Here is a 19,123-nt window from a genome sequence, read left to right as displayed (position 1 = left end):
ACAATGGGCCAAATTTCTCGGGCCGTATGCATCAAACGACTACTCTCGGTAGTAAACTGTTGGGTCTAGACAACTATTGGGGTTCACTTTAGGTCCTGTAGATGTGAGGGCCTGTGATCTAGACATAGATAATACCTTCTCTTTTGCTTTTTTCAGAACCTTGTAATTATAACCACGCTGTAAGAATTTGCAAGACATCTTGTCAATTTGATTGATCGCATCTGTGTGATCACTGCAGATTCTTAAGATTCTCAAAAATTGAGAGTACGGGAGTCCCCACTTAAGCGCTGGCGGATGATGGCTACCTGCTTGCAGTATGGTATTCCGATCTGTGGGTTTAAAGAACATAGTGGTATTGAGTTCATGAAGGTCATTCTGGTTGATGGTAACATCCAAGAAGTATATTGTACTGTAGCTATTTTCAAATGTAAATTTGATCGGGTGTTTATTGTTAAGATCAGTCATTAACTTCAGAAAACTTTCTGAGGTGCCCGACCAGAGGTGGGAAATGTCATCTATATATCTCAAATAACAACTGATGAATTGAACAACATTAGGATCCGAGAAAAAGAATTCTTCTTCTACTCCAACATATAGATGTTGGCGAAACTGGGTGCCACGCATGAACTCATGGCACATCCAGTTCGTTGGGAGTAGAACTTGCTGTCAAAAAGAAAATAGTTCCTGGTCAGCGTAAGTTCCAGCAAAGTAGCAAAAAAATTGACATCTGGGCCTGTGTATAACGGATGGTTGTTAATGAAGCTTTTAGTCATCATGACCACGCCCCCTAGTGAGTCACCGACTGCCGGCGCATTGCATGCCCATGACATCATCGGGACTCCGTTGGGCCAGCGTGACACGAGCACCCAGGTGTTTGATCATGGTATGTGTATATATCTTTTGTTTGTCGCTTGTCTCTTGAGATATTGTCTTGATAAAAGAGCTTAAGGCTGTGAAACGTTGACTTCAGTTCTCTACAGTCTGCTGTGTTTTTTGTACTGATAGCCCTGGAGTTACACACACACACACACACACACTCACACTCACACTCACACTCACACTATTTATTTATTTATTAGGGATGTGCAGGCTCGGATAGGTTCGAGTTTGCACGTTGAGTTCGGATTTTTCCCTCCAAAAAAACGGAACTCCGAAAGAGGCTAAACGTCATCTTACATGGACGAACATCATCATTCCTGGACTTTTGTCCAGGAATGATGTTGTTCGTCCATGTAAGATGACGTTTAGCCTCTTTCTGAGTTCCGTTTTTTTGGAGGGAAAAATCTGAACTCAACGTGCAAACTCGAACCTATCCGAGCCTGCACATCCCTAATATATATATAATTGAGCATTATTTGTTTATTTTGGCGTGTAGGAATTTCTGTGACTCAGTATGTCCAGAAATAAGACTATCTAGGAGGTAGGCGCTACAGTTTTGCACACATATAAAAAGTGTGAGAAGCAATGACAGTAACAATCATTTGTAGACAGGAAGTTCTATGCTCCCTGTCCCTGTCGCGGGTCTCAGCTTTCCATGGTGGAGCCACCCGGGATGCAGAATTTTCTAACAGTCCAGGGGTCAGCTCAAGTCCACGTCCTTTCAGCAGATGCTAGATAAGGATAGGGCTCCCAGACATAGACATGCTGCATGCGAAAGCCTTACTCCTTTATCTGGGTTATGTCCCCAGTAGACGTAGCAGCTCTTGTCAGAGCAGTACAGTCCCTTCTCCTAGTGGAAGACTCAGAGCATGCCTCCCAGATCCTAAGCAGTAGAAGACAGTTGTTATAGAATTTCTGTTTTCCGCTCAGCTACAATACCTACTAGCGGAGGCATGGACTTCCCTGGTAGCCAAGTGTCCAAGCGCATTGTTACCTCTTACACTCCCAGGTCTTAGTGGGAGTCTCCTTCCCCTGTGGATGCCCATATTACTCATCCAATTAGGTCAGAGGTTCCCAAACTCCGCCATTACATTCCACGTTTTACAGCAAACCATGCTTGAGCACAGGTGACATAGTACCTCAGTCAATTGATTTAACCATCTGGACTCAAGCATGGATATCCCTAAAACATGGACTGTAATGGCGAAGTTTGGGAACCTCTGAATTAGGCAATTCCTTTCTATTCCTAATACAGCATCTCTTAAAGATCCTACAGATCGTAGTTTAGCAAATTTATTAAAAACCATTTATGTGAATGCAGGAGCTCTTGCTTCGGCTTGGGTGGCTAAGCGGTCAGCAGCTGGGCAGACACTCTGAAGGAAGGGCTTTCCTCTGGTGCATCTCTATGGTTACAAAGTTAAACGTTCTTATCTCTCTGAAGCTGCTATAGATTCAGGCCTGGAAGGTGGCCACAGATGAAGGCCCTGGAGGCCCTTCCCTATTCGGATGATGTTCTGTTTGGTCCAGAATTGGACAAGATAGTGGCCACGTTGGCAGCATCTAAAGCTTTAGTATCTCATTCCTTTCGTCCACACGGCAGAGCCAGAAGTCAGCCATTACCCAGAAACCAGGGTTTAGCCTCTAAGAGCTATGGGCCCAAAGGTAAGCAACCCTAGTCCACTAGACATCCAGCTGCCAAGCCAGCGGACAAACCTGCTGCAGGATGGGGTGGGCCTCCTCCTGGGAGACCTCTGAGCGGGAGGCCGGCTTCTTCATTTTTTGGCAGTGTGGATGCATATAGACCCGGGTCAGAGATGTTGTACCTTTTAAGGCAGAGGCTCTCAAGGCGTCTATTGACTTGCTCATGGCCTCGGGGTCATCATTCGATTCCCCCATCCCAAAGAAGGTTAGGCTTTTACGCCAGTCTGTTTCTGCTTCAGAAGCCGGACAGCTCTTTTCGACCCAATCTCTATTTGAAACACCTGAACAAATTTCTCCAGATTACCAAGTTCCACATGGAGTCCCTTCAGTCCATCATTCTCACAGATCATATCCGTCTGACAATAGCCCTCCTACAGTCCCACGGCTGGGTCATCAATTGGAGGAGATTCACGCTATCTCCGTCCTAGGAGATGCTTCACCTGGGAGCCTTCTTGGATTCCAGAGCTCAGAGAGTCTTCCTCCCTCCGGACATGATTTTGATCTTACAAGCCAGACTACACACCTTTCTCAGTCAGTGTTGGGTACCCATACAATTGTGCGTGCACGTTCTGGGGTCATCGGTCCAACGTAGTGGAGTACGGTCAGTTCCACTCCCGACGTCTCCAAACAGTCATTCTGAATCGATGGATTAAGTCTCGCCCAAATCTCAAGTCTCAGACTCTTATTCTGTCCCAGGAGGTACGTCTCTCACTGCTGTGGTGGCTCCAGCGCTCACATCTGAACAAGGGAAGCCACTTTTGGATCCAGGACTGGGCCCCACTTACCACCGAAGCAAGCCTTCAGGGGTGGGGGGCAGTAACTTGTTATCTAATCTTCAGGGCTGTTGGACTTGTCAGGAGACCGAGCTTTCCTTCAACACCCTGGAACTACGTGCCATGTCCAGGGCTCTGTGTCATACACAGCACCTCCTTCAGAGATGCCTGGTGACTGTAAAGTCAGACTATGCAACCACAGTGGCCTATATGAACCACCAGGGCAGCACTTGCAGTCAGGGAGCCATGTAAGAAGTCACCTGAATTCTTCGCTGGGTGGAACGTTATCTTCCAGCACTGTCCGCCGTTTTAATCCCGGGCATTCAAGATTGGGAAACAGACTTGATAGGTGGTCAAGAGGTCCATGCAGGCGAGTAGGTGCTGCACCCAAACATCTTCCATTAGTCTGTCGTGGGGCCTACTGCACGTCAACATGATGGTGTCTTGTTACGATCATCAGCTTCTAAGTTCTTGTTCTCGCACCAGGAATCCGGAAGCTCTCTCCTGGTAGATGCACTAGCGGTTCCTTGGACCTTCCCTCTGATTTATATCTTCTTTCCGATCTCAATGATTCCTCTGGGCCTTCACAAGTTCAAGCTGGAAGGAGGCACTCTGATCCTGGTGGCTCCTGTTTGGCCACGGCGGTTGTGGTATGCAGATCTGCTGGGCATTTCCATAGAAGCCCCACTGCATCTTCCACTGCGGCCAGATCTGCTGTCTCAAGGCCCCCTGCTTCCATCTGGATCTAGCCCGTCTCGCTTTGACAGGGTGGCTCTTGAGACATCCATCCTAAGACCTAAAGAAAGGATTCTCCAGGAGCGTTGTTCGGACCATGCTGCAGGCTAGGAAGCCTTCATCTGCATGTATTTATCTTGGAGTTTGGTGTACCTCTCTTTCTTGCTGTTAATAAAGGTCCAAGTTTCCGCTTGTCTGTCCTCTTTCAAAGCCAGATAGCTCTGCTGCCGGAAGTGCAAACTTTTCTGGAATTTCTCTATGTTCAGCCACCTTTCGTTTCTCCTGTATCTCCCTGGGATCTTTCTTTAGTTCTCCGAACTCTCCAGTCGGCTCCATTTGCACAGTTAGACGGTGGTATTGCGTTGGCTTACATGGAACACACAGTTTCTACTAGCCATTGCATCAGCCCGAAGGGTGTCGGATCTGTCGGGTGTCGCTCCCCATTTCTTGCATTCCCTTTGGACAGGGCTGTATTGAGGACTCGCTTGGGCTACATTCCCAAGGTGGTATCCCGCTTTCATATTAATCAAGACATAGTAGTTCCTGCATTTCAGACTATGGGTTAATCTCTGCCGGAGGCTTCGTTGGATGTGGCGAGGGCTCTCTGGCTTTATGTCAGGAGGACCGGAGAGATCCGTAAGTCGGACTCTCTGTTGTCTTATATGAGGTTCATATGAGTGGCTGGTTACTAAGCAGACCTTGGCCCGCTGGCTTCGCTTTACCATTTGCCAAGCTTCCTCCTTAGCGAACCTTCCTACCCTTGCTGTGGTGACGGCCCATTCCACCCGGTCAGTGGGGACTTAGTGGGCAGCAAGCTGTGGGGCTTCTGCTGAACAGCTCTGTACAGCTGCCACATGGTCATTTGCTCATACCTTCATCAGGGTTTATGCATTGATACTTTTGCGTCCTCGGACACCGCCTTCGGGCGTTCTATGCTCACTGCAGTTTAGGAGCGTGCCCGCCCATAGGGGACAACTTTAGGATATCCCAGAGTTGTCCTTGTGCCCCCTAGTGGAGGAAGAAGAAAAGGAGACTTATATCTTAACTGCTAAGTCTTTTTCTTCTATTCCATCCCGCCCTGACGCATCTGTCTGCAGGGGATGATGTGTTTTCTTGGTAACCGGTCTGGCTGTACTTTCCATGGAGTGTATGGTTCTGTATGTATGCCGGCCTTCCTTCTCCTCTGCCTCGCTACTGCCATGGGCTTGCAAACTTAACTGAGGTCCCAGTGGCTGGGGGCGGGGTATAGAGGAGAGGAGCCTGGGCTTGTTGGTAATTTCATTAACTATTTGGTGCCCAGACTCTCCTCTCCAGGCTATACCCAGAGTTGTCTCTGTGCCCCCAATGGAGTTGAAGAAAAAGATCTAAATCTCCTTTGTTGTCAGTATCACCAGGTTATTCAGTTATTAGAAAGCATATCAGTCATTTTATATAAAAGTGCAGTCAACCATTAAATATTATAGTAATTGTTACTTGATATTGGTTTTAACCCATACTACACCTCCAAAAGATCCTGGAGGGGAGGACCAAGTGGCAAGTGCAGGGGGTGTGGTTTGTGTCATGCCCTGCCCGACTGGCCTTTCCAAATATTGTCTCTTTACATTTGCAGCCAAGAATGCCAGCATCCCACTGCTTCTGAAAACCCGCACCCTATTACATAACCCCCATAGTATAAATCAGCTGGTCATTGTCTGAACTTGTACATTATTACATAGGTTCTCAAACTCGGTCCTCAGGACCCCAAACAGTGCATGTTTTCCAGGTCTTACAGAATCACAAGTAAAATAATTAGCTCCACCTGTGTATTTTTTTTTAAATGTGTCAGTGAGTAATGAATACACCTGTGCACCTGCTGGGTGACCTGGAACACATGCACTGTGTGGGGTCCTGAGGACAGAGTTTGAGAACCACTGCATTATTGTATAGTTAACAGACAAGTATATATTCAAGTTTAAACGAAATGCTTAGGTATAGGGATGGACCTGAAAACCTACAGCCTGGAAATTATTTGATCCATTTTTTGTATTTTTGCGTACAGCTATACATTTTTCCTAATGCCATCCATACAGTTTTGAACTGAAGCTGTGAAATAAAGCTGGTGTTGAAATAAGGGACAATAAAATAAATTACTGAGTTGTTTTGGGAAATAGAAAAAGCGATACTGTAGGGGGAGACAAAATACTGTATTATCAGTTAGTATTGTCAAAAACAAGCAAAGTAAATATAGGAATGTAGGGAGATAAAACCTTTCTGTTGCAGCCACAAGAGATTGGAACTATGTGACCAGATTTATTTGTACTTTTGTTATTATCACTGTGAAATCCTAGTCCATGAGGTGGAAATAAAAGGCATAATTACATTGATAACCACACAATTTTCTTTCTATGGGACAGCTGCTGAATCAGCTAAAACCAGGAGGAAGGCTGATTTTACCCGTGGGCCCAGAAGGAGGAAGCCAGGTTATGGAGCAATATGACAAAGACAGTGATGGGAATATCACAAAAATTCGCTTAATGGGAGTGATGTATGTTCCTCTGACGGACAAAAAAAGGCAGTGGCCAAAGTAAGAACCGGAGATGTTTGTAAATATAAAGACAACATAACATGTATTTCTGGAGCAGTACAATTGTTGTATTGCTGCTCATATCCTGGATTGTTCAACAATCCTACCAAATACTTGTCTAACAAAGCATATTAACTCTTAAGAACAGATGTGTCCATATACACTATTGTCGCAGCAGCTTTTTTTTCGCTTGAATGTGCGTCTTAGACACAAGGTGATGCGACAAAACTACTAAACGAGACTGAACTGATGAATGTGACACTTGTATATTTGTGTAAGAATGAGTCTGAATCTGTATACAAATTGCTACCATGTAGCGGCCGTGGCTTTTTTTGGCAAGTTCCGTTGTGCTTCATCTGTGACTCTGTACATATTTAAAACTAATCTCTCTGCAGTTAGTCGCATCCCAGCGTCTCTGCTGCAGGTTGAGTGGTGTATAGCTGTGGTGCATATAAAATGCAAGTTTAAAGAGAAAGTCTACACATGTCTCCGAGTGACTCCATTGCGCCAGGTATCTCGCATGAGAATTGAGGCTAGGTGTATGAGGACACATCTGTATACTTTGCTTTTGTTGTGACATTTTATCTTTCTTAGTAACTGCTTTTTTTATATACTTATGTATGAATATTAGCAGTATCTTGTTTGACGCTTTACTCTCTCATTTAGAGAAGCCTTAAAAAAGAACCTGCTGATGCCACATTATAAACATAAACATAAAGCGGCCTGAGCATACCACTCTATAAATACTGTAGACCATGGGTCCATTGATCCAGTAGCTGCACACCTCTGTATGGATGATACATGGTGTCATGCTATGACCAATGTTTTATATTGCCACACATGTGAGTAGCCAATGCATGAATAAGCACCCCTTCCCCCTGTGATTGCTGTACTTTGTGAGTACATTTCTCTGTGAGATAAGTACATTTTGAATGAGCCCTTATGGTACAACCAGCAAAGGAGAGCGAGCCAAACTATATCTGTTCAAACTATTTATAGCCATTGTACAATAGGAAAAAGGACCATTGTTTTCTATCTCTTGTGGTATTTCTGTATTACACTGAGTAATAAAATGTAAGTACCTAATCAAAGAATGAAAAATTCTGAAGCCGTTTCATATTATTAGTAATATCTTGTATAAGACTGACAGATTTTTTTTTTTCTGTTTGCTTTAGGGATGATCTGTGAACAAAGCTTGTTGCCCGCAAAGATAACACAACGTTGACAAAATTATTTTCTTAACTGGTTTCTAGGATGATACAGAAATGTATCCAAAGAGGCACCTCTGTCCCCCATACATAGAGACTCTGTAGTGTCAGAGATGGTGCTGTACATTTCACATGTATAAATCGGTCATATTTGCTACAGCCCAAGGCGCTTAATTACTCGAGAATGTTGAAACCCATAGCCTTGATTTGAACTAGAAATGAAATGTTCCATCTTTTTGTAATTGCATTGAATTGATCTGGACTGAACCTGGTCATGTAGATGAATATAAATTAGCCACATCAGAACATTAAAGAATGCAGACTGAGCGAAACTGAATGTTATTGTATCCGTTTTTCCTCGCCTTCACAATGCATCATAACATGTCCTATTGTAGAGACACATTAAGGTGAAATATAAATACAAACAATCCCTCTAGTGGTGCTGGATAATGGAGTCTTCAACAAGCAAAGGGCTCGATTCAATTGCCCGCGATGTAAATAGCGCAGGGAGATAGCTCCCGGAGCTGTTCTATTCTGCGCGGTGCTTAGTCGGAGAATGCCCGTTCTCGCGACTAAACACCCTGTTTAAGGCGCGAGAACGGGCATTCCCCCGACCTAACTTCCCGGTGCGATGCTGTTTTCCAGGCGCGAAGGGCAGAAAACAGCCTCGTGCCTGGACTTTTCTCGGATGTCTGTTCGCATCTCCGGAGGGATGCGAGAAGTAATCCTTAGTCGGGGTTAGCTGCGCGGTGTATTGAATAGATGTGGGAGCTGAATCCCGGCGCTATTCACTTCGCGCAGAATAGAATCGAGCCCAAAGAGTGGGAATAGCAGTTCCCTTTAGAGAGAATAACACCAAATGCAATACAAATCTGACTGCCCTTGTCTCAAACCGCCCAATAAAATATTTGTGAAAAGAATACTAATATAGGATACAATATTATAAAAATATACACAGGAATGTTATACAAGCAGTATATACCTATATTAACAGCACTTAAAAAATAAAATGAAGTCGTGATAAAAATAGATCTAAATTGCAGAAAGTGTTGGTAACGTTCTGAAATTATACCCAGTGGCACCTTTTTTATGATCATGCCATTTTAAAGGCATGGGTATGAAGTCCCGGCAGCTGAACAGCTGCTGGTTCATATCCTGATGCCGGCAGCCTGAAGATAGAATATACCAACATGGCAGGTAAGTACCCTATCCTTACCCCTCTCAGCCCTAACCCTCCCCTAGTGGTGCTTAACCCTAACCTCCACCCCTTAGCGCATCCTACATCTAACCCTCCCGGCGGGGTGCCTGACCCCCCCCCCCCCCCTAGTGGTGCCTAACCCTAACCTTCCACCTAAAAAACCTAACCCTGCTACACTCCCTAAACCTAACCCTCCACCCCCGCATGGCTAACGCTAAGGGCGCACCAGACTTGCCTCGTTCGGGCTGGTGTTCCGGCGTCGGGATTAAGATAGGCGTCATTATTTCGATGCCTATCTTAAGTCCCTTGTCAGGATTTCCTTGTCGATATTGAGACCAGTGGCATAGCGGCCCACGGTCTCATGACTACATCCCATTTTAAATGCATAAGAGCCAAATCAAATATAGTGTCCTAAATAAAAATATCCATCTGTAATGCTATTGGCCAATGTTCATAATCAAATGTGTGTACAAAGTTACCAGAAAGATGGTCCCATCTATATTTGCTGTCTAGAACTAAAAGGGCCTTCCATAAGAATGGACAGCATATTAGTGTCACACATCGCTGTATGGTGGTGATCCATAGGGTCTGGAAGGCGGCTGCTGGAATTGTTGTAGCTCCGGTCTCCTCTGGCACCTGTCTGTCCACTGGGTGCCACCATCTTAGTGTAGTTCCTTCAGATCTAACTTTAGTTTCCTACTATGGGCGCTGTCATTTTGGTGAAGACATACACAGCTGCTGATTTTTCCCAGCTGAACACTGCAGCCAATCACAGATGTTACTGCCCTATTTAAATTACTCCCTTTGTCTGATTCTTGTCTCTCCTAGGGTGGTATTCAATTGTCTTTGTGGCCCGGATCTCCCACCTAAAGTGACGGGAGATCGTGGGGCGCTATTCAATTGTTACTGCTGATCGCGCCCAAAGTGGTTGGGTTTAGCCGCGTAAATCGGCTTCCCTTGACCAAAGGGCTGGGCACGATCGTGAAAAGTGCCATTTGGGTGCCCAAACAGGTCACTTTTCGCCCATTTCAGCTTGCACACCCTTGGGGCTGCGAGCTGAAATGGAGCGCTGGCAGCTGATCGCGCCCAACAGGAGCAACAATTGAATAGCTCCGCGCAGGTGGCTGGAAACAATTGAATTCCGCCCCTAGAGTAAAGACTCTGACTGTGGGCCGTAATCAATTTGAGGCAGAAACTTTTCGCCGATGATGTCATTTTCGCCTGTTTTGCTTTTACCCCGTATTCAATTTGAAAGACTTTCCTCCTAGGCGGAAGTCAATGCAATGTAATAGGCGGAAAAGTTTCGCCTATGAATGGGAGGCGGAAAAAATTGCAGAATTGGGGTTTTGGGGGGCATCGTTGCGGGAACCCCCCTGCAGCCTTCAGACAGTCCCCCAAAGGTAAACTGTGTAAAAAAAAACAAAAACACTTCTGGACACCCCAAAAAATCACTTTGAAAAAGGGGGCGAAAAAAAAAAATGTTGGGGTACAAACTTAAACTAGCGAACTTGACTCTGGGGGGGGGGGGGGGTCCCAAGTATGCCCCAAGTGTGTTTTTTTTTTTTTTTTATTATTGCAGGTGCTTGCAGCAGGTGGACTTTTCACGATTTTTTCAACTTCCCTTTTAGCAACGTTTACATATGCTGACCCCCATTTTCAAGTACCCCAAATTTGCTGGGATAAGTTATTTTCTGGAAAAATAACTCCTAAATTCTATTCTTCACCACTTATACAAAAACGCTATTTAGCAGCTATTGAGCCTGTTTAAAAACACCAAATACCTTCAGCAAGGTACCATAGGGAACCCCCATGTCAGTCCATCTTTTGGGGGTGTCAACCTGTTTTCCCCAAATCTGACAGTACTTTCCGCCTGTTCAAGTTTTGCCGGGTCCCGTTTTTGCGCACTTTCAAATTGAATATGCGGTAAAGCCGGCAAGGCCGCGATACTTTTCCGCCTACAAAACAGACTAAGTAGGCGGAAAGTCCGGGCCGCAAAAAAGTATCGCGGCTCGGCTCAAATTGAATACGGCTCTGTGTATCCCTCTGTGTGCTAGCACTATTGCTCTTTATGTAGATTCCTGACTACCAGTTTGGTTAGTTCTTGACCTCTCACCTTTGCCTGTGTCCCTGACCCCTAGACTTGCATTCTATTATGAATCTATGCTAGTGACTCCAACCCATGGCTCGATTGACCTTCCATTCAATTCTGCACCTGTACCGCAATACTTATCTTTCACTACTACTCCTAGTTAGTCCTTTGGTACACATTCTGCAGAGAAGTCCATATTCCTTTGTTGGGTTCCTTGGCGAAAACTAGGTCCTTTTATTATAGTCTTGTCATACTAATTTTGACTGCAAGGATCCTAAAACTTTTTCCTTGAATTCTAACAATTAGAAGGTGAAGGGATGAAAAGCAAATCCCAATAGGTGATAACATTACCTGCTTCTTTCAAATGGGGAGTCCCTTTAGAAAATTGCAATTAGTCTAATCTCAATTGCATCCTTCCAGCTGATGTAGATGAATCCACCCTGCACATCCTAGTTATTTCCTTGAACAGCATAAGTTTATCTGATATACCTAGTCCAACGAGACATTGCTGAAAAAACCCACCACATTATACGTTTCATTTTATAAAACACTTCCACAGAGGCGCAGTTTATTCCTATCACCTGCTTATATTCTTTCCATTATTATAGAAGGTGCCTTAGATTCTATACTGCAAATACAGATGGAACTATCTTTCTGGTGACTGTATATGCACATTTGTTTAGGCTCATTGGCCAAGAGCACTACAGATAGTGGGGCAGTTTATAAGTGGGAAAAAAAAGGGACAGTATCGTGCACTTTTTCTCAAAAGCATGTAATTTTGGGACACAGCTTTGTGTATATGTAAGAGATTTAGATATTGGGGCACGGCTGATTGGACCTGGAACAAAAATGGGGGCCATTTTTCAAAATGGTGCTCAAACACTATGAAAATGTTCTCAATTCTATAGGGTCGACATTGGTATCAAATTTGTTTTTGAGCTCTTAGAAGTTAAATTATTATTATCCTTTATATGGCGCCACAAGGGTTACGCAGCGCCTTACAAAGTACATAAATGCGCACACAAAAGACAAGTACATAGACAAATGAGCACACAAGAAAAACAGTTGTAACAGTACAACCAACACAGGACAAATACATGATTTATACATTGCTGCATAACACTTAAATAAGCAGCATGGTGTCAGCAACCAAGGGTATGTGCTGTTGTAAATTAAAGTAGAAGTAAGTGAGGGAGAAGCACATGAGGGAAGAGGTCCCTGCACGTGAAAGCTTACATTCTAAAGGGGAGGGACAGACAAACAGGGGTGACACAGATGGGCTGGATTGTGAGGAAGGTACATGGAGTAGTGGGTTTGGATGAGAGCTGGAAAGCTTTGAGGAAGAAAGGGGTCTTGAGAGCCCATTTCAAGGTTAGAAGCCAAAAAGTTAACATGGAATTTTGAGTTAAGGCCAGGGGGACGAGGAAAGGCAGCTACTCGAGGAAGTTGGAAAAGGCAACTGATATGAGCATTGAATGCAAATAATGAAGTGGAGAGTTTAGAAGGTAAGAGTTAGTGTGAGTGACCAGATGATAGAAGTACTCCAACACCAACACTGTGGCAACCTCCAGGCCAGGGAGTGTGAAAGAATGTGAGGCTCCCAAAATAGATAGCTGCAGGAGAAGTGGTGTCAGATGGGTAAGTCCAAGATTTGGTGATGGCTAGGAGATTGAAGGAGTTGAATATGAAGCCTTAATGGACAGGGACCAGTACATTATAGACAAGACTGGCATTCCAGAGAAGACAGGAGAGAGGGACAGAGTTGGGAGAAGAGAGAAGGAGATTGTTAGGGTTGCTGTAGCGTGGGGTTGAGACTGATTTAGAGCAGGGGGATAAGGAGAGTGTGGGTACGTGGTGAGCTTCTGAGTGAGGAAGGGTGACAGCAGGTGGTGGGCAAGGTGGAGGTTTAGGCCCTGATTCAGAGCCGGACGCTCTGACCAGAGCGCTCGCTCTGAATCAGGGCCCACCTCCATAAATATGGAGCGTCCTCCTGGATGCTCGTATAGCTGTGGGTCACCACCCACAGCATATACGAGCATGCAGGGTGATTGTCGCGATGGTCTTGACCATCGCGACCATCGCCACTGCGAGCAGAAGCCTGCGGTTCAGTTTCTCAACCGCAAGGCCAGGAGTGATTTTGGCTCTATCAGAGCCAAAATCACTCCCACTGACATCACTAGTGATGTCAGTGGGGCCGGCTTCTGACGGTAGGCGTTCCCTTGGGAACGCCTCCGTCTGGGAGGCACGCCCACCAAAGGGGGCGTGCTGTCAATCAACATCGACAGCACGCCCCCTTTGATCAGATACTACGAGCGAAGGAAAGTCCTTCGCTCGTCGCGTCTCGCGCATGCGCACGACGGAGCTCCCTCCGTCGTGCGCATGCGCAGTACATACCATCGACCCACTTGCGAGCGGGCAGCCGCTCGCGAGTGGGTCTGAATCAGGCCCTTAGTGTGGTGTGGGTTGAGAAGAAGAGGTGTAACTTGGAGAAAAGGGAGGGTGCAGGACTTATGAGTTATGGGAGATGCAGCGGAGAGTACTAGATGGGATGAAGGGAGATAGGGGAGAGGTGAAAATGGAACAGACTGAGGGAGAAAAGAAATGGGAACTGGTGGTAGAGGAAAGTATTATGTAGCTTCTGAATGAGGAGGGGAGTAGAAGAAAAGAGACATTGTGTAGATGAGAGATTGGGGGGGAAGAAAACAGCAATTGTAGTGATGAGATTGAGATACAGGAATAGTACATTTAAAATGTCTAAAAATTAGATAAAAGGAAGAACAGTGTTAGTAGATGTAAAGGCACAGCTACAAGAGTAATAGCTTTAAACTCATTTTGTTTATTATTTAAAGTTGCAGGACTTTAAATTAAGGATAAAGCATTCTTCTAGATGAGAAGGTGTTTAAATATGGTAGATACTACACTGGTGTAGAGATAAATTGGCAGTGGTATAGGAATAATATACAGTGTAGGGTCATAAAACATACATTAAAAAATTCAAATGCCGCAATCCACCTGGTAGTTGCTTGCAATGCTGAAGCAGGCTGTTGGCATAAGGTGTGTTCAGGTTATAATGAAAGCTGGTGGCTGAGTTGCAGGGTATCCAGAAGCTCATAAGATCCTTTTTTAAGTTGTAAAGAGTTCTTTTTTAAATGTTGTCCTCCTATCTTCTTCCTGGTTAACTCTTGTCTAACTCTTTAAATTATGCTGTGCATATAATACCACTTAGAAAAAAAAAAAAAAACACTTTGAAATAAAAACCTACTGAGTATATAGTGAAGCATACATCTGATTACCCCAACCCCCAATAACCTCACCCACAGCAGATACAAGTCATAAAATTCTAATACAAACAAACAAACCCTAAACAGCATCCCATGTATCTAGGAATTAAAAAATAGTTAAATTGCAAGATATTAAGTCACTCTGGTTTTTGCAGATAATTAATAGCAAAATACCTATAAAATCAGTATAATCATACAGCAATGGTATTTCTAAATAAAATGTTAAACCTGTCGGATACTGTACACACACAAGATATTTAAAATCCATCTGATATTCAAACTGATACTAAAATAAAGAATAATCAATAAAGTAAAAAGGTGTTTTGCACTTGTGATGTAGCAGCTCAAATATAAAAGGGTCAGCAATAAAATATCAAATAGTGCTGAAATTAAAAGGCATAACAATCTTATAGGCATAAATAGATAAAAACATCAATAGTTGGATTAATGTTTATATGTTTAATGTTTTTTTTTTTTTACTAATATTGGAGTGGTGGTTAAAGTAGCACACAAAGTCCCAATAGTTGCCCCCACAAGTAATAGTCCATAGTGCCAGTGCCTCCTCTAACTTTCCCTACCTTCATACCGGTGGTGTGTTCTTCCTCTCCTGGAGACCACTTCTTCGCCAGCAGGGTACCGGCAGCGTGTGGAGGCCGCGACGCTAGATGATGACGTCCGACGCCGGAAGGCTTCTCCGGACTTAGCGGTTTTGCTGCTCGTTCTCACTCCACTCTCCTTCACTATACAACCCGTTTTGGGTCCTTTTTCAAGGATGGGAGGGTGATCTATCTTTTAGTGTAATTTATAGTAAAACTTTATTAGAGATTAGTTAAAAAACGGATATCCCGTACCGGAAGTGGATCAGGATTTGTCATCAAGCACATGTTCCCAAGAAATCCTCAGTACTTTCTCAATGATTATTATGCCTAATAATTATGTATTCAAATATGTGATGTGTATAAGATTAATTGTTAAGGAAGTATATAAAAATTCAAAAATGGCTTATGTAAAGGTTTTTAATTCTATTTCAATATTAAGTCCCTGTGGTTCAAACGCTTGTAATAGGAAAATCCATTTTGTTTCGTTCTTCGGGAGGTTCACCAAGTCTTCTCCCTTCAACTGGGGACAACTCTTTGGATCCCTAAAAATGTAAGGCCTCTTTGATTTTTGTTGTGGTGATTTAAGAAATGGGCTGATAGGTTATGGGTAGTGAGACCTCTTTTGATGATATAAATATGCTCAGCTACCCCCACTTTCACCTTCCTTTTTGTTTGCCCCACATATTGGATTCCACAGGGGCATTCTAATAAATAGATTGCCCCCTCTAACTCGCATGACATGAACGCTTGATTTGATATTTTTTTCCCGTTTTTTGTGATGAGAATTCCTGAATTTTATTCATGTTAGATATTTGGTCGACAGCGGCAGCCCAGCAGTGAAGATCCGACAGGTGAGTATTTTTTCTGTTTACTAACCTAACCTCCCCCCTAACCCTCCCTTAGGGGTGCCTAAACCCTAACCTCCCCCCAAGTGCCTAACCCCCCTCTAAGTGCCTAAACCTAACCCCCCCCCTTTCCCACAGCCTAAGTCTCCCGGGGGTTGCCTAACCCTAACCTCCCCTAGCCTAACCTTCCCCCCGGGAGCCCCTAACCTAAACGGCGGCTGTCTGTGCCCGGCTTACTTTCGATCGGTAAGCCGGGTGTTGGGCTCCCGGCGTAGATCAAATGACAGGCATCAGGATTTCGACGCCTGTCATTAGACACTTGCCAGGATTTCACAGTTTCGAAACGCGTTTGGTAGTGAAGGAGAGTGAAGTGAGAACAAGCTGCAAACCCACCGCTAGTTCCAGAGAAGCCGTCTGACGTCATCATCTAGCGCCGCGGCCTCCACACACTGCTGGGAAAGAAGGGGTCTCCAGGAGAGGAAGAACATGCCACCGGTAGGAAGGTAGGGAAAGTTAGAGGAGACACTGGCACTACGGGCTACTACTTGTGTGGGCAACTATCGTGACTTTGTATGCTGCTTTAACCACCGCTCCCATCTTAGTCAATAAAGACTATAAACATTAATCCAACTATTGATATTTTATCTATTTATGCCTTTTGATCTTTTTATATCAGCGCTCAATTTGATATTTTATTGTAAAATAAACAAAATTAATTTTGTTTTATTGACATTGAAGTTTTCTTGAAACCGCCTTAATACTTTTTAATATTGCATTGTACTGTTTATAAACAATTATATTATAACTGTCCTTTACATTTATCATGAAACACATGTCTGGTTTAGTCACATATCACAGCTGAAACACTGTCTTCCACAAAAACACATAGCAGTACATGCAAGTCCTAAATGCAACTACAACGCCTGTCATATTCCTTTTTGCATTTGCAAGATATCAATTCTTGGCACACCTTAAGCATACACACTTGCCAATCGTCGGCCCGATGTGTCACAACTGGGCGGACATTTACATGTTCCCGCTCAGTTGTGATATACGTCACCAGCAGCATCTGTAGCAAGTGTATTGGTGGTCCGCTGATATAGATCGGCCATCGGCTGTACTGCACAGCTGACACAATATGCCTGTGAACAATGACGTTCACAGACATCGCTGGTACACACCCACGATATATCGGCCGATCAATTGAACGGACGATATATTGGGCAGTGTGTACCCAGCATAAGGCAAAGCAGTCCACAATGGCTCATAAACCACAGAGTGTGTTTTTTGCCAACCCCATGCAGTTGGTGATGGAATTTCTGGCCTTGCAATCAAGACTTGACCCCACAGGTGAGCCCCGATACATAGCTCTCGTCACGTGTTTTTCAGAAGCAGCTCTTGACGGGATTCAGCTGAACGTTGCTTTTCTGCATAAACTAGTGCTTCCCTGCTTCGTCTATATTCCAACAGGTACTTGTTCAGTCATACATCAAAATCGATAACCTTTTGATGCAAAGACTTCGGCAGGTATTGTTTGGTGCTAATGCCTCTAAGTCAGGGGTTCAGGGGTCAGTCTTCAGCAATGCCTCTAAGTCAGGGGTTCCCAACCACGGTCCTCAAGGCACACTAACAGTCCAGGTTTTAAGGATAGCCATACTTGAGCAGAAGCAACTTAATTTGTTATTTTGATTAAACCATCTGTGCTTTAGCATGGATATCACTAAAACCAGGACTGTTAGTGTGCCTTGAGGACCGAGGTTGGGAATCACTGCTCTAAGTTCTTGAAACACCGTCCAAATAGACCAGGCTGTTTTGTTCGCATACTCCACAAAATTTGACATAATGGAATTCCAGTAGACACACAGTGTGGGGTCCCCCTGCCATAACGTTAACAGCCCCAAACTAGTCAGCTCAGGGCTGGATTTCCTTGGAAAGTCAGGACCCCAAAAATAAAATGGGGTTACCCTTCCTGAGGGACAACCACCCCTCGACGGTGGGTGCGGTGTTAATGTTTTTAAATAGGTAATAATGTTGTTATTTACAGAAGGCCTAGAAATTCCAGCAAGCCTTCCCCAGCATGATGGTATTTCTAGAAACACAAGTGCCAGCATGCCAAATGTTAAGGACCTCCTGGCTCTTGTAATCTGCCTGTAAAAAATTTTAAACATTAAAATAAAGACAAGACACGGACACTGACTGTTGTATATCTTTACTAAATTACCACTCCCCCTCACATCCCTTATTCTCCAATTAAATACTTACAAAATCCTAGGATGATGTCCTCTTTGACCCAAGGAGCATCTTTCTGAGGGATTCCAGCCCTGCTGGTTAACATTATGGCAGGGGCACTCCACACTGTGCTTCTCCCTCATAACTCCACACTGTGCTTCTCCCTCATATATCATCATCATCATGGCGGTTCAGCATGGTTATTGGAAATTAGGGGAAACCCTACAACGTTTTTCCCCCTATTTTCCAATACCAACCCAGGCTCTGGGGTTCTAGGCTAGTTATAGATTTGGGGGGGGGGGGAGACAATTGGCTTTTTTCTATTGTTTGAGTGGGTTTGCCGGCGAATTTATGGTGGTTTTCAAAACATCCACTTGATAAATTTGAGGATTCCATTCTTTTCATGGTCTAAAACATTTATGGTGGTTTGATATTCTATTCTAAGGTGAGATTTCTCTGCAGTTTTGGGCTTAGGAGAGCGGCGCAACCCTGGGCGTGCCTAAAGGACAGACAGACACGCTTTCTCGCTTATTATATAGATGGAATAAAACAGTGACGGATGCCAATTTTGACACTTCAAGTTATTTCAGAGGATAATAATGGGCTCTTCTTTCGTGGAAGGGTACCAACAAATTTGCCTACATATGTTTGAATTCTGAAATTACTTAACTGCCAGGAGTCCATTCAATGGATTGTGTATTCAAAAAAAAAAAATAGTATTCCTGCCTGCTTGAACTCTATTAATACATTTGATATACAGTATTTGAATGTTTCCATTTGTAGCATGTTATAAGGGGCACTACTATTGTGTGAAATAATGTGTTAAATGGGGCACTTCTACTATGTGGCATAATATATAAGGGGCACTACTACTGCGTGATCTGTCCCTACTCTTCTCTAAACTGTCCATGTTCAGCTCTTGAAGACTTTCCTGACTTTGGGCCTGATTCAGACCCACTCGCGAGCGGCTGTCCGCTCGCAAGTGGGTCGATGGTTTGCACTGAGCATGCGCACGACGGAGGG

General features: G+C 44.2%; 1 protein-coding gene across 2 annotated transcripts in view; it reads left to right on the top strand.

The window, feature by feature from the left end:
- LOC148473223 (protein-L-isoaspartate(D-aspartate) O-methyltransferase-like) overlaps window positions 1-8,191 on the top strand; it is a 62,373-nt gene extending 54,182 nt beyond the window's left edge. For both annotated transcript variants that reach the window (XM_088459926.1, XM_088459927.1), the window contains 2 exons: window positions 6,482-6,651; window positions 7,827-8,191. In XM_088459926.1, coding sequence (XP_088316052.1) covers window positions 6,482-6,651; window positions 7,827-7,839 — 183 coding nt within the window. In that variant the 3' untranslated portion in view covers window positions 7,840-8,191. The remainder of the gene's footprint in view (window positions 1-6,481; window positions 6,652-7,826) is intronic.
- Window positions 8,192-19,123: the final 10,932 nt, after the last annotated feature.

The sequence above is a fragment of the Taudactylus pleione genome, unplaced genomic scaffold, assembly GCF_031769625.1.
Source record: "Taudactylus pleione unplaced genomic scaffold, aTauple2 ptg000953l, whole genome shotgun sequence".
NCBI classification, from domain to species: Eukaryota; Metazoa; Chordata; class Amphibia; order Anura; family Myobatrachidae; genus Taudactylus; species Taudactylus pleione.
Note: the sequence above shows the minus strand (reverse complement) of the source record. Positions and strands in the feature narration are given on the sequence as shown.